We start from the raw sequence: 24,896 nt of genomic DNA on the forward strand, positions 1-24,896 counted from the left end.
CGTCACCCTCCTCCATTTCCTGCCGCTCTCATCCTCCAGGTGATGGCTGCCGTATCCCATCTCGCCCTGCAACCCCCCTTACCTGTGGCCCACTGCCACCACTTTCTGCTGCCCCCTACCTGTCCCTTCCCAGTCTCCAGCCGCTCCCCACCTGTCTACTGTTGACCCCCTCACCTGCTCCTTTCCTCACCTGCTGACCATTGTCTCCTACACCCCCCCCCCACACACACACATGCAGCCCCCTGCCTGTCATTACCCCGTCTCTACTGCAACCCCTCCTCACCTACCGGATCCCCCCACCCTACCACCTCACCTGCTGCCACCTGTCTTCTACAACCACCCTTTCCTGCTATCACCAGTCTGTTTCCCACTGACCCTACACCTGCCATCCCGTCTGCCCCTGCTGCCCCCTCACCTTCCGACAGCCTGTCTCCTACTGCCCTCCTTCTTGAGGTGAGGGGATCTGGGAGCGTCACAGTAACATCACTTATATCTATAGTAATAATACAGGGACATGACTGGGGCGGTGAGGAGATCTGGGAGTGTCACAGTGACATCACTTATATCTATAGTAATAATACAGGGACATGACTGGGGAGGTAAGGAGATCTAGGAGTGTATGCAATGATATTTGGTGTCTCCCGCATTTCACAGGAATACACAGTAGTGAAGAAGACGCCCAGCTATCCCCACGTGTCAGGAGGACATAGGAGGACCCAGAGCCCCATCCCGGTGCCTCCACCTCGCTCACTGATACATGAGGGAGACAATGACCAGAAGATCCTGGAACTCACCAACAAGATCATTCAGCTGCTGACTGGAGAGGTGACTGCTGGGAATGGGGCATTATTCAGTAACACCAGGGGATGTGTCTGGGTGATGACTGGAGAGGTGACTGCTGGGAATGGGGTATTATACAGTAACACCAGGGGATGTGTCTGGGTGATGACTGGAGAGGTGACTGCTGGGAATGGGGCATTATACAGTAACACCAGGGGATGTGTCTGGATGATGACTGGAGAGGTAACTGCTGGGAATGGGACATTATACAGTAACACCAGGGGACGTGTCTGGGTGATGACTGGAGAGGTGACTGCTGGGAATGGGACATTATACAGTAACACCAGGGAATGTGTCTGGGTGATGACTGGAGAGGTGACTGCTGGGAATGGGACATTATACAGTAACACCAGGGGGTGTGTCTGGGTGATGACTGGAGAAGTGACTGCTGGGAATGGGGCATTATACAGTAACACCGGGGGATGTGTCTGGGTGATGACTGGAGAGGTGACTGCTGGGAATGTGGCATTATACAGTAACACCAGGGGATGTGTCTGGGTGATGACTGGAGAGGTGATTGCTGGGAATGGGGCATTATACAGTAACACCAGGGGACGTGTCTGGGTGATGACTGGAGAGGTGACTGCTGGGAATGGGACATTATACAGTAACACCAGGGGATGTGTCTGGGTGATGACTGGAGAGGTGATTGCTGGGAATGGGGCATTATACAGTAACACCAGGGGACGTGTCTGGGTGATGACTGTATCACTGTGTGTGTCAGGTTCCTATAAGGTGTCAGGATGTCACTATGTCTCCATGCAGGAGGAGGAGTATATAGAGGAACACAGGGGTCTGTACAAGGACGTGATGATGGAGAATCACCGGCCCCTCACATCACTGGGTAAGAGGAGACTGTCATGTATTGTACAGGGGAGAGCAGGTATGGGGGCCCCTATATACACACATCACCTGATAATCACATATATACACTGTACTCAGTCACTGTGTGTCTCCTACAGATGGGCCCAGTAACTGAGATACCCCAGAGAGATGTCCCCGTCCTCTGTATTCCCAGGATTGTACAGAGGAGAATCACAGGATCCCACAGGAGGATCAGGTAGGTGAGATTTAGGGTCTCCCCAATATACCAAAGTGACTGTCACTATATGATCTGTAGAGGAGCTGTGTGTCTTATACACTGATATTATACTGTTTCACCTCAGTCTAATCTGACTGTATGCAAATGTCATTATAGTCTGTGTTTTTTTTTCTTTCTCTTGTGTCCTAGAGGATGCTGGGGTCCATATTAGTACCATGGGGTATAGACGGGTCCACCAGGAGCCATTGGCACTTTAAGAGTTTGAGAGTGTGGGCTGGCTCCTCCCTCTATGCCCCACCTACCAGACTCAGTTTAGAAAATGTGCCCGGAGGAGCCGGTCACAGCTAGGGGAGGGAGCTCTCCTGAGTTCTCTTAGGAAAAGTGTATTTTCTTTATTTCAGAGTTTATTTTTTTACAGGGAGGCTGCTGGTGACGGCCTCCTTGCAGGCGAGGGACTGAGAGGGGAGGAGTAGTGTCCGCCCTGCATGGTCCTACCCCTGCTGACTGGACGTTGAGCTCCAGCGGGGTCTGATCACGTCCCGCTGCAGGGGAGCGCTCGCCCTGGTAGCCAGCTGCCACACCCTCAGGGAACTGAAGATGACGAGTGAGTCACTGTCCCCCCTTGCAAGCGGAAGAGGGCGGCTAGAGGGTAGGAGCGCGGTCTCAACTGCGCTCCTGGAAGGCTCAGCGGTACTGCGGTGAAGCCCTGGGCCAGCTTCGGACCCTAATCTGACCACAAGCAGCCTGTCGGGGGTCTGTGGATCCAGGCCAGCATAAATCCCTCCGGCCAGTATAATCTTCATTCAGCGGGAAGACAGCGCCATTGAGGGGGCGGAGCTTCTCCTCAGAGCGGACCCAGCAGCGTTCAGCGCCATTTTCCTGCCAGTGGATGCCAGGTCTCTCCTGAATGACTCCAGCTATCTGCACGGTACCAGGGGGTTGTAGAAGGGAGAGGAGGCTGTATTATAGGCTGTCTCTCCTATTAAGGGGCACAGTCAGCGCTGGTTTGGGGTCTCCTTATACCTCTAATAGCGCTGTGTGTGGATTGGCTCCAATCTCTGTGTCTCCAAACTCTGTCTTCCAGTACCCTGTGTGTATGAGGGGTGTTTGAGGGTGTGTGACAACATGTCCAGGGACACTGTTTCATATGCTGCAGAGGATTTGTCTTCCCAGGAAGATCCCATGCCATGTAATCAGGATTGCACTGTTTTAGCACAGATCCCAGCTAGAGAGCCGGAATGGTTAGCCTCTCTGAGGAGGACTATTTCCCAGATTTCTGATAGGGTTGCTAGGACTGAGCATGCCATTCAGGTCCTCCAGTCCTCTATGGTGGTGTGGTCTGATTCTGCCTCCTCGGGGTCCCCTGCGGTACATTCTCATAAACGTGCGCTGGCATTTTATGCAGGATGACACGGACACCGACTCTGACGCTGCAGACGGTGACGGGGATGTGTTGATGGGGACGGCATCACTTGCCAAGCTTGTTGTACACATTTCAGACACAGTTCCGGAACAGGTGGAGGAGGCCTTCTTCACAGATAATAAGAAGCCCCCCCCTCACCTTCCCGGCATCCAAGGAATTGAATGCTATCTTTGAAAAGGCATGGAAAACTCCGGAAAAGAAATTCCAGATCCCCAAAAGGGTCTTGGTGGCTTTTCCCTTCCCAGAGGAAGATAGAAAGAGATGGGAGTCCCCACCGATGGTCGACGCCTCTGTCTCCAGGCTGTCCAAACAGGTGGTATTACCGGTCCCGGGATCTACCGCGTTAAAGGACCCGGCAGATCGCAAAGGTGGATGCTACACGAAAATCCATTTACACGGCTTCAGGGGCCATATTGCGGCCTACTATGGCCTGTGCTTGGATTGCTAAAGCTATTGCCAGGTGGTCAATCACTCTACAGGAGGAGTCATCTACGCTGGACAAAGGTGACGTTGTTTTATTTTTACGTAATATTCAGGATTCTGCAGGGTTCCTGGTGGATTCCATGAAAGACCTGAGTTCCATGGCTGCGTGGATCTCCTCCATGTCCGTCTCGGCTCGCAGGGGTCTCTGGCTGCGCAACTGGTCTGCGGACGCGGAATCCAGGAAGTGTGTGGAGAGCCTACCATACAAAGGTCAGGCTCTCTTTGGGGAGGCGCTGGATGCGTGGATTACCACGGCTACCGCGGGTAAGTCTCCTTTTCTCCCCTCAGTTGCACCGGCTACGAAGAAACCTTTCTCGTATGTCCTAGAGCAGGCATTCCCAACCACGGTCCTCAAGGCACACCAACAGTGCAGGTTTTAGTGATATCCAGGCTACAGCACAGATGGTTAAATCAAAATAACTGAGCTACTAATTAAGTCACTTGTGCTGAAGCCTGGATATCACTAAAACCTGCACTGTTGGTGTGCCTCGAGGACCGTGGTTGGGAATGCCTGTCCTAGAGGATGCTGGGGTCAGCAAAAGAACCATGGGGTGTAGACGGGATCCGCAGGAGACATGGGCACTTTAAGACTTTTAAGGGGTGTGACCTGGCTCCTCCCTCTGTATCCCTCTCCAGACTCAGTTTAGAATTGTGCCCAGTGAGACTGGATGCACTCCAGGGGAGCTCTACTGAGTTTCTCTGAAAAGACTTATGTTAGGTTTTTATGTTCAGCGAGGACTGCTGGCAACAGGCTCCCTGCTTTGTGGGACCTAGGGGAGAGAAGCAGAATCTCTTCCGTATAAGGGTGGTGTGTTTGGTGACGGCCTCACTGATTTAGACTCTACGGCTACCGCGGGTAAGTCGTCCTTTTTACCTAATGTTCCTGCGCAACAAAAAAAAACACACCACTATTAAATGCAGTCCTTTCGGCCCAATAAATACAGGAGAGGCCGAGGTTCCTCCTTCCTTGCTACTAGAGGTAGGGAAAGAGGTAAACGAGCACCCGCCTCATCGAGTTCCCAGGAGCAGAAGTCCTCCCTGGCTTCTGCCAAATCCACCGCATGATGCTGGGACTCCCATAAGGGAGCCCGCACCGGTGGGGGCACGTCTAAAGCTCTTCAGTCAGTTCTGGTTTCGCTCAGGCCTGGACCCATGGGTTTTACAAATAGTGTCCCAAGGGTTCAAACTAGAGTTTCAAGACTTCCCCCTCGCCATTTTTTTTTTCTTCAAATCGGCCTTACCAGCTTCTCTTCTAGACAGGGAGGTTGTCTGCGGCGCGATACAAAAGTTGTGTCAAAACCAGGTTGTGATCCCGGTTCCCCTGTCACAACAGGGAGAAGGCTTTTATTCAAGCCTATTCGTGGTCCTGAAGCCGGACGGCTCGGTCAGACCGATCCTAAATCTAAAATCTCTCAATTTCTACCTGAAGAAATTCAAGATGGAGTCTCTCCGAGTGGTGATCTCCAGTCTGGAGGAGGGGGATTTTATGGTGTCGTTGGACATAAAGGATGCCTACTTGCATGTTCCCATTTATCCTCCTATACCTGAGGTTTGCAATTCAGGATTGTCATTACCAATTCCAGCCGTTGCCGTTTGGTCTGTCCACGGCTCCGAGGATTTTCACCAAGGTGATGGCGGAAATTATGTTTCTCCTCCGCAAGCAAGGAGTCACAATTATCCCGTACTTGGACGATCTCCTGATAAAAGCGAGATTAAGGGATCAGTTGGTACAGAACATTGCACTATCCCTGACAGTGCTTCAACTACATTGTTGAAGCACAGTTAATTCCGACAACTTGGTTGGCGTTTTTGGGAATGATAATGGACACAGACCTGCAGAGTTTTTCTTCCAGTGGAAAAAGCTCTGGAGATTCAGGGTCTGGTCAAACTCATACTGAAACCATCAACAGTCTCCATCCATCAATGCATTTGGTTGCTGGGGAAGATGGTTGCGGCCTACGAGGCCATTCAATTTGGCAGGTTCCATGCCAGAGTTTTTCAGTGGGACCTGTTGGACAAGTGGTCCGGATCCCACTTCCACATGCACCGGAGGATAATCCTGTCTTCCAAGACCAGAATCTCACTCCTGTGGTGGCTGCACAGCTCTTACCTCCTAGAGGGGCGCAGGTTCGGGACCCAGGACTGGATCCTAGTGACCACGGATGCAAGTCTCCGAGGTTGGGGGGCAGTCACATAAGGGGAAAACTTCCAAGGAAAATGGTGAAGTCAAGAAACTTGTCTCCACATCAACGTTCCGGAGTTAAGAGCCATTTACAACGGCCTTCTACAAGCGGAACGTCTTCTTCGCACTCTGCCTGTACTGATCCAATCGGACAATGTCACAGCAGTAGCATACATAAACCGCCAGGGCAGAACAAAAGGCAGAGCGGCGATGGCAGAAGCCACAAAGATTCTCCGCTGGGCGGAAAAGCATACAAGCGCTCTATCAGCGATATTCATTCCAGGAGTGGACAGCTGGGAAGCAGACTTCCTCAGCAGACACCATCTCCATCCAGGAGAGTGGGGCCTCCATCAAAAGGTCTTCACAGAAGTGACAAGTCTTTGGGGGGTTCCCCATATAGACATGATGGCGTCTCGTCTCAACTAGAAGCTTCAGAGGTATTGGTCCAGGGACCCTCAAGCAACAACAGTGGATGCACTGGTGACACCGTGGGTGTTTCAGTCGGTGTATGTATTCCCTCCACTTCCTCTCATTCCAAAAGTTCTAAAGATCTTGTGAAGAACAAAAGTTCGAGCAGTCCTCGTGGTCTCAGACTGGCCAAGAAGGATTTGGTACCCGGATCTTCGGGCATTACTCGTAGAAGATCCCTGGCCTCTTCCTCTCCGCGAGGACCTGTTGCAGCAAGGGCCGTGCGTGTATCATGACTTACAGCGGCTACGTTTGACGGCATGACGGTTGAACGCCTGATCCTAGCTCGCAAGGGTATTCCCAGCGAGGTTATTCCCACTCTTATTCAGGCCAGAAAAGGAGTTACGTCGAAACATTACCACCGTATTTGGAGAAAATATGTTTCTTGGTGTGAATCCAAGAAGGCTCCTCGGGGGAATTTCAGCAGGGGCGTTTTTTCCATTTTCTGCAAGCAGGTGTGGATGCGGGCCTAAAATTGGGCTCGATTTAAGGTTCAGATTTCAGCCTTATCGGTTTTCTTTCAAAAACAATTGGCCTCCCTTCCGGAAGTTCAGACTTTCGTGAAGGGTGTGTTACACATCCAACCTCCATTTGTGGCACCATGGGACCTTAATGTGGTGTTGCAGTTCCTTCAATCACATTGGTTTGAACCCTTAGGGAAGGTGGAGTTGAAATTCCTCACTTGGAAAGTGGTCATCCTGTTAGCCTTGGCATCCGCAAGGCGGGTGTCTGAGTTAGCGGCCTTGTCTCACAAGAGCCCTTATCTGATCTTTCATGAAGATAGAGCAGAGTTGAAAACTCGTCAACATTTTCTGCCGAAAGTGGTTTAATCTTTCCACATGAACCAACCGATTGTGGTGCCAGTGGCTACTGACTCTTTGGTTGAATCAAAGTCTCTGCATGTGGTCAGAGCTTTGAAAATTTATGTCGCCAGAACTGCTCCGATTAGGAAAACAGAGGCTCTGTTTGTCCTGTATGCTCCCAACAAGATTGGGTGTCCTGCTTCCAAGCAGACTATTGCACGCTGGATCTATAATACGATTCAGCAGGCTCATTCCAGGGCTGGATTGCTGTTACCAAAATCGGTGAAGGCCCACTCTACTAGGAAGGTGGGTTCGTCCTGGGCGGCTGCCCGGGGAGTCTCGGCATTGCAACTTTGCCGAGCTGCTACTTGGTCCGGGTCAAATACGTTGGCTAAGTTTTACAAGTTTGATACCTTGGCCGATGATGACCTCAAGTTTGGTCAATTGGTGCTGCAGAGTCGTCCGCACTTTCCCGCCCGGTTTTAGAGCTTTAGTATAACCCCATGGTTCTTTTGGTGACCCCAGCATCCTCTAGGATATATGAGAAAATAGGATTTTGATACCCACCCGTAAATCCTTTTCTCGTAGTCCGTAGAGGATGCTCGGCGCCTGTCCCAGTGCGTACTGTATCTGCGGTATTAGTTGTGGTTACACACTATTTGTGTTTCACTTATTTTCCTCGAAATGTCCGTCTCTCTGGGCACAGTTCCTATACTGAGTCTGCAGGAGGGATATAGAGGGAGGAGCCAGGCCACGCCCCTTAAAAGTCTTAAAGTGCCCATGTCTCCTGCGGATCCCGTCTATACCCCATGGTTATTTTGGTGACCTCAGCATCGTCTACAGACTAAGAGAAAAGGATTTACCGGTAGGTATCAAAATCCTATTTTCTCTAACGTCCTAGTGGATGCTGGGACTTCCTTAAGGACCATGGGGAATAGCGGCTCCGCAGGAGACTGGGCACAAAGTAAAAGCTTTAGGACTAGCTGGTGTGCACTGGCTCCTCCCCCTATGACCCTCCTCCAAGCCTCAGTTAAGATTTTGTGCCCGGCCGAGAAGGGTGCAATCTAGGTGGCTCTCCTGAGCTGCTTAGAAGTAAAAGTTTATTTAGGTTTTTTATTTTCAGTGAGTCCTGCTGGCAACAGGCTCACTGCATCGAGGGACTAAGGGGAGAAGAAGCAAACTCACCTGCGTGCAGAGTGGATTGGGCTTCTTAGGCTACTGGACATTAGCTCCAGAGGGACGATCACAGGTTCAGCCTGGATGGGTCCCGGAGCCGCGCCGCCGGCCCTCTTACAGAGCCAGAAGAACGAAGAGGTCCGGAGAAAGCGGCGGCAGAAGACGTTCCTGTCTTCAGGATATGGTAGCGCACAGCACCGCAGCTGTGCGCCATTGCTCTCAGCACACTTCACACTCCGGTCACTGAGGGTGCAGGGCGCTGGGGGGGGGAGCGCCCTGAGACGCAATAAAACCTGAAAAATACCTTATGTGGCAAAAGTAATACATCACATATAGTCCCTGGGCTATATGGATGTATTTAACCCCTGCCAGTTTTCCACAGAAAAAGCGGGAGAAAGGCCGCCGTGAAGGGGGCGGAGCCTATCTCCTCAGCACACAAGCGCCATTTTCCCTCACAGCTCCGCTGGAAGGACAGCTCCCTGACTCTCCCTGCAGTACACTACGGTAACAGGGTGAAAACAAGAGAGGGGGGGGCACTATTTGGCAAAACATAACAATATAAGCAGCTGTTAAGGGAGTAACACTTAGATAAGGTTATCCCTGTACATATATAGCGCTCTGGTGTGTGCTGGCAAATCTCCCTCTGTCTCCCCAAAGGGCTAGTGGGGTCCTGTCCTCTTTCAGAGCATTCCCTGTGTGTGTGCTGGGTGTCGGTACGATTGTGTCGACATGTATGAGGAGGAAAATGATGTGGAAGCAGAGCAATTGCCTGTGTTAGTGATGTCACCCCCTAGGGAGTCGACACCTGACTGGATGGTGGTGTTTAAAGAATTACGTGACAATGTCAGCACTTTGCAAAAAACTGTTGACGATATGAGACAGCCGGCAAATCAATTAGTGCCTGTCCAGGCGTCTCAGACATCGTCAGGGGCGCTAAAACGTCCACTACCTCAGGTGGTCGACACAGACCCGGACACGGATACTGAGTCCAGTGTCGACGGTGAGGAGACGAACGTAATGTCCAGTAGGGCCACACGTTACATGATCACGGCTATGAAGGAGGTGTTGAATATTTCTGACACTACAAGTACCACAAAAAGAGGTATTATGTGGGGTGTGAAAAAACTGCCGGTGGTTTTTCCTGAGTCAGATGAATTAAATGAGGTGTGTGATAAAGCGTGGGTTTCCCCCGATAAAAAACTGCTAATTTCTAATAAATTATTGGCACTATATCCTTTCCCGCCAGAGGTTAGGGCGCGTTGGGAAACACCTCCTAGGGTGGATAAAGCGCTCACACGCTTATCAAAACAAGTGGCGTTACCGTCTCCAGATACGGCCGCCCTCAAGGAACCAGCTGATAGAAGGCTGGAAAATATACTTAAAAGTATATACACACATACTGGTGTTATACTGCGACCAGCGATTGCCTCAGCCTGGATGTGTAGTGCTGGGGTGGCTTGGTCAGAATCCCTGACTGAAAATATTGATACCCTGGATAGGGACACTATATTATTAACCTTAGAGCATTTAAAGGATGCTTTACTATATATACGTGATGCACAGAGGGATATTTGCACCCTGGCCTCAAGAGTAAGTGCGATGTCCATTTCTGCCAGGAGAGCATTATGGACGCGACAGTGGTCAGGGGATGCGGATTCCAAACGACATATGGAAGTATTGCCGTATAAAGGGGAGGAGTTATTTGGGGTTGGTCTATCGGACCTGGTGGCCACAGCAACTGCTGGCAAATCCACCTTTTTACCTCATGTCACTTCTCAGCAGAAAAAGACACAGTCTTTTCAAAATCAGTCCTTTCGTTCCCATAAGGGCAAGCGTGCAAAAGTCCACTCCTTTTTGCCCAGGGGCAGAGGAAGAGGGAAGAAACTGCACCAGGCAGCCCCTTCCAAGGAGCAGAAGCCCGGCCCCGCTTCTACAAAAGCTTCAGCATGACGCTGGGGCTTTACAAGCGGACTCAGGCACGGTGGGGGCCCGTCTCAAAAATTTCAGCGCGCAGTGGGCTCACTCGCAAGTAGACCCCTGGATCCTGCAAATAGTATCTCAGGGGTACAAATTGGAATTCGAGACATCTCCCCCTCGCCGGTTTCTGAAGTCTGCTCTACCATCGTCTCCCTCCGACAGGGAGGCGGTTTTGGAAGCTATTCAAAAGCTGTATTCACAGCAGGTGATAATCAAGGTACCCCTCCTACAACAGGGAAAGGGGTATTATTCCACACTGTTTGTGGTACCGAAGCCGGACGGCTCGGTGAGACCAATTTTAAATTTAAAATCCCTGAACACTTACGTAAAAAGGTTCAAATTCAAGATGGAGTCACTCAGAGCAGTGATAGCGAACCTTGAGGAAGGGGACTATATGGTATCTCTGGACATCAAGGATGCTTATCTTCATGTTCCAATTTTCCCTTCTCATCAAGGGTACCTCAGGTTTGTGGTACAGGACTGTCATTATCAGTTTCAGACGCTGCCGTTTGGATTGTCCACGGCACCCCGGGTCTTTACCAAGGTAATGGCCCAGATGATGATTCTACTTCGAAAAGAAGGCGTCTCAATTATCCCGTACTTGGACGATCTCCTGATAAGGGCAAGATCAAGAGAACAGTTAGAGGTCGGAGTAGCACTATCTCAGGTAGTGCTACGTCAGCACGGGTGGATTCTAAATATCCCAAAATCACAGCTGATTCCAACAACACGTTTACTGTTCCTAGGAATGATTCTGGACACAGTCCAGAAAAAGGTGTTTCTCCCGGAAGAGAAGGCCAGGGAGTTATCCGAGTTAGTCCGGCACCTCCTAAAACCAGGCCATGTATCAGTGCATCAATGCACGAGAGTCCTGGGAAAAATGGTGGCTTCGTACGACGCGATTCCATTCGGAAGATTCCATGCAAGAACTTTTCAGTGGGATCTACTGGACAAATGGTCCGGATCGCATCTGCAGATGCATCAGCGGATAACCCTATCTCCAAGGACAAGGGTGTCTCTCCTGTGGTGGTTACAGAGTGCTCATCTTCTAGAGGGCCGCAGATTCGGCATTCAGGATTGGATGCTGGTGACCACGGATGCCAGCCTGACAGGCTGGGGAGCAGTCACACAGGGAAGAAATTTCCAGGGCTTGTGGTCAAGCATGGAAACGTCTCTTCACATAAATATCCTGGAACTAAGGGCCATTTACAATGCCCTGTGTCAGGCAAGGCCTCTGCTTCAGGGTCAACCGGTATTGATCCAGTCGGACAACATCACGGCTGTCGCCCACGTAAACAGACAGGGCGGCACAAGAAGCAGGAGGGCAATGGCAGAAGCTGCAAGGATTCTCCGCTGGGTGGAAAATCATGTGATAGCACTGTCAGCAGTGTTCATTCCGGGAGTGGACAACTGGGAAGCAGACTTTCTCAGCAGACACGACCTCCATCCGGGGGAGTGGGGGCTTCACCCAGAAGTCTTCCAAGTGATTGTAAACAGTTGGGAAGAACCAATGGTAGACATGATGGGGTCCCGTCTCAACAAAAAACTGGACAATTATTGTGCCAGGTCAAGGGACCCTCAGGCAATAGCGGTGGACGCTCTGGTAACACCGTGGGTGTACCAGTCGGTATACGTGTTCCCTCCTCTGCCTCTCATACCCAAGGTACTGAGAATTATAAGAAGGAGAGGAGTAAGAACTATACTCGTGGCTCCGGATTGGCCAAGAAGATCTTGGTACCCGGAACTGCAAGAGATGCTCACGGAGGAACCGTGGCCTCTACCTCTAAGAAAAGACCTGCTTCAGCAGGGTCCTTGTCTGTTCCAAGACTTACCGCGGCTGCGTTTGACGGCATGGCGGTTGAACGCCAGATCCTGAAGGAAAAAGGCATTCCAGATGAAGTTATCCCTACCCTGATCAAAGCCAGGAAGGATGTAACTGCAAAACATTATCACCGCATTTGGCGGAAGTATGTTGCGTGGTGTGAGGCCAAGAAGGCCCCTACGGAGGAATTTCAATTGGGTCGATTCCTACATTTCCTGCAAGCAGGACTGTCTATGGGCCTAAAATTGGGATCCATTAAGGTTCAGATTTCGGCCCTGTCGATCTTCTTCCAGAAAGAACTGGCTTCAGTTCCTGAAGTTCAGACGTTCGTCAAGGGGGTACTGCATATACAGCCTCCTTTTGTGCCTCCAGTGGCACCTTGGGATCTCAATGTAGTTTTGGGGTTCCTAAAATCACATTGGTTTGAGCCACTCACCACTGTGGACTTTAAATATCTCACATGGAAAGTGGTAATGCTGTTAGCCCTGGCTTCAGCCAGGCGGGTCTCAGAATTGGCGGCTTTATCTTATAAAAGCCCTTACCTAATTTTTCATTCAGACAGGGCAGAATTGAGGACTCGTCCTCAATTTCTACCTAAGGTGGTTTCAGCGTTTCACATGAACCAGCCTATTGTGGTGCCTGCGGCTACTAGGGACTTGGAGGACTCCAAGTTGCTGGACGTAGTCAGGGCCCTGAAAATATATGTTTCCAGGACGGCTGGAGTCAGAAAATCTGACTCGCTGTTTATCCTGTATGCACCCAACAAGTTGGGTGCTCCTGCGTCTAAGCAGACGATTGCTCGCTGGATTTGTAGTACAATTCAGCTTGCGCATTCTGTGGCAGGCCTGCCACAGCCAAAATCTGTTAAAGCCCATTCCACAAGGAAAGTGGGCTCATCTTGGGCGGCTGCCCGAGGGGTCTCGGCTTTACAACTTTGCCGAGCAGCTACTTGGTCAGGGGCAAACACGTTTGCTAAATTTTACAAATTCGATACCCTGGCTGAGGAGGACCTGGAGTTCTCTCATTCGGTGCTGCAGAGTCATCCGCACTCTCCCGCCCGTTTGGGAGCTTTGGTATAATCCCCATGGTCCTTAAGGAAGTCCCAGCATCCACTAGGACGTTAGAGAAAATAAGAATTTACTTACCGATAATTCTATTTCTCGTAGTCCGTAGTGGATGCTGGGCGCCCGTCCCAAGTGCGGATGGTCTGCAATACTTGTATATAGTTATTGTTACAAAAAAAATCGGGTTGTTTATAGTTGTGAGCCATCTTTTTAGAGGCTCCTAAGTTTATCATACTGTTAACTGGGTTCAGATCACAGGTTGTACGGTGTGATTGGTGTGGCTGGTATGAGTCTTACCCGGGATTCAAGATCCTTCCTTATTATGTACGCTCGTCCGGGCACAGTATCCTAACTGAGGCTTGGAGGAGGGTCATAGGGGGAGGAGCCAGTGCACACCAGCTAGTCCTAAAGCTTTTACTTTGTGCCCAGTCTCCTGCGGAGCCGCTATTCCCCATGGTCCTTAAGGAAGTCCCAGCATCCACTACGGACTACGAGAAATAGAATTATCGGTAAGTAAATTCTTATTTTTTCATCTACCACGTCACAGTCCTTTTGGCCTGCGAGGCCTAGAAAGAATAAGCCTTCGAAGACTGGACAGTTCTTCTGGAGGCCATCAGAAAATTGGTGGTGTCAGAGGTCATTGTTCCGGTCCCACTTCAGCAGTGGAACAAGGGTTATTATTTGAACCTTTTTGTGGTACCAAAACCGGATGGTTCAGTATGGCCTATTCTAAACTTTGAACCCTTATCCCAGGGAGTTCAAATTCAAAATAGAGTCTCTGAGAGCTGTCATTTCAGGACTGTCGGAGGGGGAGTTCCTGGTGTCCCTGGACATCAAGGATGCTTACCTCCACATTCCCATTTGGACGCCGCATCAAGCCTATCTCAGGTTTGCGCTGATGGATGATCATTATCGGTTCCAGGCGCTGCCGTTTGGCCTCTCCACAGCACCAAGGATCTGATGGCGGAGATGATGGTTCTCCTCCGCAAACAGGGGGTGAACATAATTCCATATCTGGACGATCTCCTAATCAAAGCGTTGTCCAGGGTGAGGTTGTTGCGTTCCATCGCGCTCACGACACAGCTGCTCAGGAAGCACGGTTGGATCCTCAACCTTCCAAAGTCTCATCTGGAGCTGACAAAGAGGCTGTCTTTCCTGGGAATGATCCTCGACACGGAAGTGCAGAGGGTATTTCTGCCGGTGGAGAAAGCGTTGGTGATTCAAGCAATGGTCCGGGAGGTCCTAAAGCCTACCCGGGTATCTGTTCATCAATGCATACGCCTTCTGGGGAAGATGGTTGCTGCCTACGAGGCTCTGCAGTACGGCAGGTTTCATGCTCGACCCTTTCAGCTGGACCTATTGGACCAGTGGTCGGGCTCTCACCTACACATGCACAAGAGGATGCGCCTGTCTCCGAAAGCCAGGATTTCACTCCTCTGGTGGCTGCAACTTCCGCACCTTCTGGAAGGGAGAAGGTTCGGAATTCAAGACTGGATCCTTTTAACCACAGATGCAAGTCTAAGAGGTTGGGGAGCAGTCGCTCTGGGGGAAACCTTTCAGGGACGATGGTCGGATCAAGAGTCACTTCTCCCAATAAACATCCTGGAACTCAGGGCCGTTTACAACACCCTTCTGCAAGCAGCACACCTTTTACAGGATCGGGCTGTTCAGGTGCAGTCGGACAATGTGACCACAGTGGCCTACATAAACCGACAAGGCGGAATGAAGAGCAGGGCTGCCATGTCAGAGGTGTCAAATCCCCACATAGACATGATGGCCTCACGCCTCAAAAAGAAGCTTCGGAGGTACTGTTCCAGGTCAAGAGACCGACAGGCAGTGGTGGTGGACGCACTGGTAATACCGTGGGTGTTTAAGTCAGTGTATGTTTTCCCTCCACTTCCTCTGACACCAAAGGTTCTTCAGTTCGTGAGAAGAACAAAGGTTCAGGCTATCCTCATTGCTCTGGACTGGCCAAGGAGGGCTTGGTACGCGGATCTGCTGGATCTTCTGCTGGAAGATCCACGGCCTTTACTTCTTCGGGTGGATCTGCTTCCGCAGGGGCCGTTCGCTTATCCAGACTTACCGCGGCTACGTTTGACTGCATGGCAGTTGAACGCCAGATCTTAGCTCGGAAAGGTATCCCGAGTGAGGTCATTCCTACCCTGATACAGGCCAGGAAGGGGGTAACGTCTAAACATTACCATCGCATTTGGAAGAAATATATTTCTTGGTGTGAGGCCAAGAAGTTTCCGGTGGTGGAGTTTTAGCTTGGACGTTTTCTCCTTTTTCCTGCAAGCAGGGCTGGATATGGGACTGAGCCTGGGCTCCATCAAGGTCCAGATCTCTGCTTTGTCCATCTTCTTCCAAAAACAATTGGCTGCTCTTCCTGAGGTTCAGACCTTTTTGAAAGGGGTTCTGCACATCCAGCATCTCTTTGTGGCCCCTACGGCTCCATGGGATCTTGATGTGGTGTTGCAGTTCCTGCAATCTGCTTGGTTTGAGCCTCTACAGGATGTGGACCTCAAGTTTCTCACATGGAAGGCGGTCACCTTGTTGGCCTTGGCTTCTGCACAACTTGTGTCGGAATTGGGGGCTTTATCTTGTAAAAGCCCCTATCTGATCTTCCATGAAGACAGGGCGGAACTTAGGACTCATCCACAGTTCCACCAAAGGTTCTGTCGGCTTTCCACATCAACCAACTTATTGTGGTGCCAGTGGCTACTGACTCAATTACTTCAAAGGCCTTGGATGTAGTGAGGACTTTGAAGATTTACGTGAAGAGGATGGCTCGTCATAGGAAAAGGGACTCTCTGTTTGTCTTCTATGATCCCAAAAAAATTTGATGTCCTGCTTCTAAGCAGTCGATTTCCTGCTGGATCAGGTTCACTATCCAGTATGCTTATTCCACGGCAGGATTGCCGTGTCCGAGATCTGTAAAGGCCCACTCTACTCATAAAGTGGGCTCTTCCTGGGCGGCTGCCCGGGGTGTCTCGGCGGTACAACTCTGCCGAGCAGCTACTTGGTCTGGGTCGAACACGTTTTGCCAAGTTTTACAAGTTCGATACTTTGGCCTCTGATGACCTCAAGTTTGGTCAAGCAGTGTTGCAGGAGCCTCCCCTCTCCCTCCCGTACTGGGAGCTTTGGTACATCCCCATGCTACTATTATGGACCCCAGCATCCTCTAGGACGTAAGAGAAAATAGGATTTTGGTTACCTACCGGTAAATCCTTTTCTCGTAGTCCGTAGAAGATGCTGGGCATTGGTTTTATGGTTCAGTGTTACCTGGTTCCTAGGTAAATTCTGCGTTGTTTATTATTTCAGCTGTTGCTGAAGTTGTTCCGGCATGTTGTCCGGATTATCCTGTTTGTGTGAGCTGGTATAAATCTCGCCGCTATCTGTGTAAAGCCTTCTCTCGAAGTATGTTGTCTCCTTGGGCACAGTTTCTAGACTGAGTCTGGTAGGAGGGGCATAGAGGGAGGAGCCAGCCCACACTCTTAAACTCGTAAAGTGTCAATGGCTCCTGGTGGACCCGTCTATACCCCTTAGTACTAATATGGACCCCAGCATCCTCTACGGACTACGAAAAAAGGATTTACCGGTAGGTAACCAAAATCCTATTTTTTAGGTAGAACATCTGTCTGATATTAAAACAGAAGATATAGAGGGAGAAGAAAAGACATATGTGACTGATATGAAGGAAGAAGATACAGAGGGAGAAGAAGAGACATATGTGAGGGGTGATCAGCAGTGTAAGGAGGAGGAGATCCCTACAGATATCAGCACAGGTGAGTAATAAACATTTATTACAGAAGTCACATATTCTCCTTGCTCAGTCACTACAGCAATCTCTTATCCTACACCCTCCTCCGCCATCAGCCCTGTTCTCTGTTGGGTGTTTCTAACACAAGGCTATCCATGACAAATATCACATGTAGAGAGTTATTACACACAACACTATAATGTTATTAAAAGTAACAAGCAGAAGTTTATTAGTGATTATATATAAATGTGTATATACGTATGTATATAATATAATTAGTATTGTTTTTTGTGGAGTGCCTAATTTATATGCATTTTGTTAGATGATGCAGGTATGAAATATTTCCTGCTATACAGTAGACCTGAGCTCACCAAATACAATTCGTATAAGATTCAGAAATAAAATGACATTTGAATCTAGAACTTCAAGTAAAACAGATTAAAAGCTTATCAAAGCTTGTTGTCACCCTTGCATGGGCGGGCTTGTTCTTATCCACTCCAATTCACTCTAAATCCAAATTGCGTGTCTTCCAACGCGTTTTGTCAATAGTGACTTCTTCAGGGGTGTTTTCGGTTAAAGGCTTTATCCTCAAATATCAATTGTGTAGACTTGAAATAATTGTGTAACCTTCAGACGGTAGTTGTGGACTTGTTCATGATGATCACATTCCTAATTACTTGTGAATAATAATTCCTGGTCTGTGCAGTTATGACTTTAGGGAATGTAATGGTCAGATCAAATATTGCTCAATCTAAGGTCTCCCAGTAGCCTTACTACATACATAAATGTGTCTTGCATTACTATTTTAACTAACAATAATAAGCAGTGGAGTTTTAGTTCATGTATTGCTCAGTGCATTTAAGCCTGCAGCCCCCGACAAGGGACCCCACTATACTGCAGGTCCTACTCGATTGCTCAAAATAATTACCATAAAAACATTACATGACACATCACATTAGTGTAAAACTTTAGGTTTGCTCTCCGCAGCGGAACATTTGCCGAAAGGCTCAGATTGGTTTTCAGATCATCAGCTGACGTGCCACCGCATCTCACGTGGCCCTCCAATTCACCAGATCTGGGACTGTGGGACTGTTTGGCTGGGTCCGGCATTGTACTGTTGGTGCAGTTCCTGATGCGTTTGTAATGATTGGTGGTTGCTAGGCGACCTAAATGCCTGTGGTCCCGATTTGTTATGATCTACTTTCGCCCACTGTTCCGCAGCTGAGATTCTTGGTGTCCATGCTTCTTCCACTGTAGATGGATACTACTCACTGTCTACAAGGGATCACCAACAAACAAATGCCGGTCTTGGCCAAAACCAATGGCTCCCTTATGCCAGTTGTATCACGTGCATGACCTATGGTGCCATCTGAAAAAGAAACAATATCTCAACAAATTTGCGTTGTATCAATACCTCAGACATTCACAATGATCATCCAGTTGTTTTAGTGTCACCATCTACACGCATGTGCACGTACCGTGTCGTTGTACTTATATATATTTTGGTAAAGCGGCACTCCTCAAGAAGACCTGAAGTTGATATTAAAGAATCACTAGCCGGTGCCCTCCAAACCAGGCTGCATCAGCTGGTGTAACGTAATGTAGAATCCATACAAGGAGGCACTCAGAATAAATAGACCAGGCAGGTTTAGTGTACCAACGTTTCAATGCTGTATTCGCGGCATTTTTGTTAGGGTGCAGAACACAAGAGACATACAACCACTCACCTAATATACCCGGTGGAACCGTCCATGTCGCCATACCTCGCGCGCTCCAGCACATCACAGTGACGTCATCTGACACACGCTACGTCTGGGGACACGGAGAGAACCTTGTCCACGTGACCAATAGTAACCAATGAGGACAAAAGTATCAAGTAACCTGCCAACAAAACAGTGTAACAACACCAATCAAATTCTATCCTCTTAGATATATATATCTTTCTCCGGCAGGGAGCACAGGTTATCCACAGGATAACATTGGGATATGATGACTTGACAGCGGATTTGCAACAAACTGTCAAAGCGTTCAGCCTCCCAGCATGCAACGGGCCTGTCCATATATCCCCGCCTCCTGGCTTAGGCAAATCAGCTTTTTGTTTGGTGTGGCAGGAGCCGGACCATGGTCAGAGGGCTGCTGTTTTTTAGCAGCCATAAGTTTTCTTATTTTATTTTTATATGAGTGATCTTTCTAAAAAGCATCTTATACACACCTCAGAATCGCTCCAACAACTCCCCGCCCAGTCGCGACAACGCTTATCCATGTGTACAGTGAGGCAGGCACAGGTTCTGGTGACCCTTCATGGGCTACTCTGCACAGACATTATCCAATGTAGCTGAGCAGTTTATACCAGCTCCTATACCAGTGATAGGTTTCCCTATTAACCCTTACATGCAACATTCATTCTGAGGTTTATACACCTAGGGAGTTGTCAGCCTCTCAAAAAAGCAGCCTGAAAGGCTGGTGGTAAGTAAATCACATAGACATGATACAACATCTTCACAGTCTACGCATGTTTTAGATGAGGATTCATTGGAGGATGAGGACTCATTGCACTTCAGAAGGTCTCAGCTCAGTGGACATACCTGAGCTAATTAGTGCTATATAAGCCATTCTATCCTTAGAAGAGGCAGCAGAGTCTGTGTTAAAAACTAAGGCAACTGTGTTTAAAAATCCCAAAACAGCTGATGGAAATTTTGGGTTACGCCCAGTAGGAAGTTAGAATTCCAAGAAATGGAATTCCAATTATGCCCGTCCAGCTGGGGATTGTTTAAAAAAAGAAAGAAAAGGGAGGTGGCTCCCAAAGTAGATTTGCAGGTCTTAGATTGGTGCGAAAATCTACATTACTTTTGTTTTCAACATCAATAAATGATGTCACGGGGGGTGAGGCCTGACTGGAAAGGCAGCAGGAAGCAGGATAAAGGAGCTCCTGCTTATATAGGTCCCTTCTACCTTTTACAGCTGTCCTACGGGCTCTTTCGGGCCCTTTCTTGCCCCTCTGTGTGGTAGGTTGCGGAGTCGGGGGGCCATTCATTTGGCTTTTGCAGGTTGTGGCCTACACCCGGATCCGAAGCTGCAGACTGAAGTTGTGCAGTGATCCCACCACAGCCTGGACCTCAGCGAGGCAGCGCTGCTACTCATCGAGGGCTGTGCGCCCTGTCCACTCTTGTGCCTAGCCGTGCTGTTGGAGTCGTCTTGAGAGGCTGACTGGGGATCAGCGGTGACTGCAGCGGGAGACACTGAGCGGAGCTGCTCTCCTGGCATCTGATGTGGCGCATACTATGGGGATTGGTGGCCTCAGCAGGGACGCGTCAGGTATGTCAGCTCACCCGCCCGCAGCTTGCCTTCTCCTACTGTCTGGCCGTTGAAGCCCTGAGTCGTAGCAGCAGGGAATACACGGAACGCTTGCCTGTCATCACTCCAACAATGTCCCAGCATCTGCCCCTCTCCTCCTAACCCATGGTGCTACGGGGGAATCTGGTGGAGCTGAGAATTATAGAGGACATAGAATGTATAGAGCGTTGAGTAACAGGACCATCTACAGTGTCTTAAGACATCTTCAGCCATTACAGCTGGGCTGTGCGTCTGACAAGAAGAAGCATATGATGTTGTAGTGGTCTTAGAAGGACCACCTGAATTCGAGGTACCAAAGAGATGGAAAGTTGGTGCCGATTTGGTAACTTTTTAACCTTTTTTGGAGGCATGATAAGCCGGCAACAAAGAGACTTCTCAGAGATAGGAAAATACAAATGATCTATAAATAAAAGGATCAGTAGTGCGCTGTCAGGATGTTACTTCAAGATGAATCCGTTCAAAAGTAAACCTGATGTAATGCAACTCAAATAACACAGTAATGACCGAGAAATTCCACTAGAGGTCAGCGTGATCACAGACGTGAAGTACTCAGCACAGAGACACACAAATGGCAAAATATATTCAGTGGATAAATCCACAAAATAATATACAGTGAGGTTGCAATCAGAGTATAATGAGCTGTACTCAGATGATACTTGTTACTGGGCTCTGCATGTAGACTGAGAGGAAGTAGATTATAGTGGTACCATATAAATAGAAAGTAGTTTCAATTCAGGACACATTTATTTTAAACCTTATTTAAGGCAGAAGACAAAGCATGCGATGGCCGGGCACCAGGATACAAAATGGCAGCCACCTCACTTTCCAATATCACCACCGGGCTCCGGTGACTGAGGGCAGCCCGTTCTGTCCCCAGCAGTAGCGGAATCTGCGCACCCGTGTGAGCGGGAGAGCAAGTGATCCCGACTGAGCGAAAAGCGCCTCCAAGTCAGGTGTCAGGAGCGTACAGGAAAACTTGGGCACACTTGGCCCCAGAATACAGCCCGTGGCTTCAGTGGCGTCACTAGGCTGCGGCAGTGAACGGTGGCCGGAGGGAGCGGCTTTAGGGCAGTAGGAGTGGTGGACTTAATAGATTGGGTCTTGGTCCCAGCGGCGGCTGAGAGCTATCAGGTAGGTTAGATAAGAAGCCACTTAGTGAGGAGATCTCCAGAAAGCACGTCTGGATGACCTCTCCCCTCTTCTTTATTATTTTATATACTAACGGGTGACAGGTGTGGTACATCCCTCCAAAGGCAGATCCAATCTCTTTCTCATCAGACTCTGCTGTCTTCCCTGCACTCTCACTCAGATCTTCACTGCTGCCAGTAGCACACGTATGAGAAGCAGAAGTATGGCGGCAGCTGTATAGATTGTGATATGTAATTCTCTGTATCATACTTACCGTGCACACATCATCCTTATTACTACTGAGAATATAGAGGTAATACACTGATTATGGGGGTGTAACAGTGTATTGTAACCTAGCAGATGATGATGATGATTGCAGTGTATTATATGGTGTATTGCATGTAAAGTACCTTGTTCCACACCTACTCTGCTGTAGCAATATACCTTATATAAGGGTGAGTAACACATGTACAGCCTTACCAGCGTATGAGCACACACATAAAGGAATACTACCTTACCAATGCTTCCAGGAGTAACGTTAGCAGACATTTCACTGATCCATCAGCTCATATGACTGATGTTATTGTTCATCTAGAATCTCCAATTCATACGATATGTTCCCCATCCATTGTTTTACATTGGTGCTGACATAGGACTTGTCGAGTGACTACATCTCCATTTATACTTCATGGTTTGTTACCAGTACAAGAGAGAGAGATATCTAAGTCTTATTATAATGTTAAATTTGTTATTGTGAGTGTTCTCAGGAGGGTGGACACAATGATAGTCTGAGACACAATATTATAAAGCCTTCATTAAAAGTTATGTTTTATTATACACACACATTTACAATTAAGTGTCCCAGAGAGTCGTCTTCTATTGTTTACAAGATTAATATTGTTACAGAAAATGTCACATTTCCATAATGTATTTTATTTCCAGCAGATGGACACACAAGCAGGAATATCTCAGAAGGACATCTAATGTTATCCCCGGATTGTGACATAAAAGATAATGACAGTAGACAGGATTCTCCAGGAGCTAACCGCATTACGCCAATTATACATCCAGCTCTATCAGCTGATCCCTGTGATTCTGGGAAATGTTCTCCTGATCACTCTGATATTGGTGCATCTGTTACAGCTCTGACAGTAGATACAGTGTTTCCCTGTTCTGTAGATGCCAAATGTTTTACACAGAACACAAAGCATATTAATCCACAGACATGTAAGGCAGGTGAGAGGCCACTGATATGTTCTGAGTGTGGGAAATGTTTTAAATACAAATCAGATCTTGTTGTACATCAGAGGAGTCATACAGGTGAGAAGCCATTTCCATGTTCTGAGTGTGGGAAATGTTTTGCACGGAAATCAGATCTTGTTATACATAAGAGAAGTCACACAGGTGTGAAGCCATTTTCTTGCTCTGAGTGTGGGAAATGTTTTGCATGGAAATCACATCTTGTTACACATCAGCAAATTTACACAGGTGAGAATCTGTTTTCTTGCTCTGAGTGTACGAAATGTTTTACACGGAAATCAGTTCTTATTACACATCAGCGAAGTCACACTGGTGAGAAGCCATTTCCATGTTCTGAGTGTGGGAAATGTTTTGCATACAAATCAAATCTTACTAAACATGAAAGAAGTCACACAGGTGAGAAGCCATTTCCATGTTCTGAGTGTGGGAAATGTTGTACACAGAAATCAGATCTTGTTAAACATCAGAGAAGTCACACAGGTGAGAAGCCATTTCCATGTTCTGAGTGTGGGAAATGTTTTACACAGAAATCAGATCTTGTTAGACATCAGAGAAATCACACAGGTGAGAAGCAATTTTCTTGCTCTGAGTGTGGGAAATGTTGTGTAAGTAAATCACAACTTGTTACACATCAGAGAAGTCACACAGGTGTGAAGCCATTTTCTTGCTCTGAGTGTGGGAAATGTTTTACACAGAAATCACAACTTGTTACGCATCAGAGAAGTCACACAGGTGAGAAACCATTTCCATGTTTTGAGTGTGGGAAATATTTTGCACGGAAATCAGTTCTTTTTATACATCATAGAAGTCACACAGGTGAGAAACCATTTCCATGTTTTGAGTGTGGAAAATGTTTTGCACGGAAATCAGCTCTTGTTACACATCAGAGAAGTCACACAAGTGAGAAGCCATTTCCATACTCTGAGAAATAAGCTTTTGTTCCACACAATAGACTTAATTCAGGTGAGAAACCATTTTAATCTTCTGGAGTATACTTATCATTGCCATGTAATGTTCCTCAAGATTCTGTCCTATCTCTTAGGCTTTTGCAATATACATACAACAGGTCCTTCTGATAGAAGCTCACCAACAAAGGGCAGGGCTACAGCTCAGCTTTGCAAACCAACCAGACTTAAGCTTGGGGGTTCAGAGTAACAAAATGCTGATCATGTGCGGAATCTTGGGGATAAATTTACTAAGATGGGAGTTCTATTTTAGATGGGATGTTGCCAATAGCAACCAATCAGATTTCAGGTATTATCTTCTAGAAGGTGCTAGATAAATGAGAAGTAAAATCTGATTGGTTGCCATGGGCAACATCCCATCTTAAATAGAACTCCCATCTTAGTAAATTTACCTCTTGGTGTCCTGGATGGTGGAGTGACACTTGGGGGGTATTCAACTGTTTGAAAAGTCAGGTGTTTGTTTTTTCCTATCTACTAGACTGGAAAAAACACCCCCAACCGACTTTTCAAACAATTGACTTCCACGCTTACACATCAGGTATCAGCCACAATCAGATCCTCATCTGAGGAACATAGCCAGACTCCAGCACTTATTTCCCTCAGAAGATCTACCTACAGTCATACATGCACTTGTATCATCACGCATAGACTACTGCAATGTCCTCTACCTGGGTCTCCCAGCAAAAGAATTGCACCACTTGTAGCTTGTACAGAATGCAGCAGCCAGGCTGTTACCTAACCACACGTTCCTGCCACATAACATCCATTCTCTGCTCCCTGCACCGGCTGCCTGTAAGATGGTGACTATTACATAATCTCACTGACTCTCCCAGCCCTACATGACCAGGGTCCATGTACCAGAAGCAGCGCCCTGTTTGGTTTCATCTGCAGATGAAGGACTGTAACCAGCAGTATCAATTCCCCAAGCAGCACTGAGGTGTCAGGGGAGACGGGGTAGGCGGCACCTTTGCAGTAGTGGGGGCTGCTGGAGCAGGGTCTACATAGGTAATATTGTCTCCAAGCAGCGCTGAGGTGTCAGGGGAGACAGGGCGGATGGCTGCAGTGCGGTACCAGGAGCTGCTGGAAGAAGTGTCTATGTGGGTAATCATGTCCCCAAGAAGCGGTAAGGTGTGAGAGCGGGTGGCAGTA

General features: G+C 48.4%; 1 protein-coding gene across 1 annotated transcript; it reads left to right on the forward strand.

Moving 5' to 3' along the window:
• The first annotated feature begins 1,822 nt into the window (after positions 1–1,822).
• On the forward strand, positions 1,823–24,896 carry LOC134984842 (oocyte zinc finger protein XlCOF6.1-like). Its single transcript, XM_063950313.1, has 3 exons — positions 1,823–1,900; positions 16,906–17,065; positions 22,468–24,896. The coding sequence occupies exons 2-3, from the start codon at positions 16,972–16,974 to the stop codon at positions 23,712–23,714; spliced, it is 1,341 nt and encodes a 446-aa protein (XP_063806383.1). The 5' UTR covers positions 1,823–1,900; positions 16,906–16,971; the 3' UTR covers positions 23,715–24,896.

The sequence above is a fragment of the Pseudophryne corroboree genome, assembly GCF_028390025.1.
Source record: "Pseudophryne corroboree isolate aPseCor3 chromosome 3 unlocalized genomic scaffold, aPseCor3.hap2 SUPER_3_unloc_86, whole genome shotgun sequence".
Taxonomy (NCBI): Eukaryota; Metazoa; Chordata; class Amphibia; order Anura; family Myobatrachidae; genus Pseudophryne; species Pseudophryne corroboree.

Coding starts and splice junctions, on each gene's coding strand:
- LOC134984842 (XM_063950313.1), top strand. CDS start 16,972: ATGAAGGAAGAAGATACAGAGGGAGAAGAAGAGACATATGTGAGGGGT. Junction 17,066..22,467: donor CCCTACAGATATCAGCACAG/GTGAGTAATAAA, acceptor TATTTCCAGCAG/ATGGACACACAAGCAGGAAT.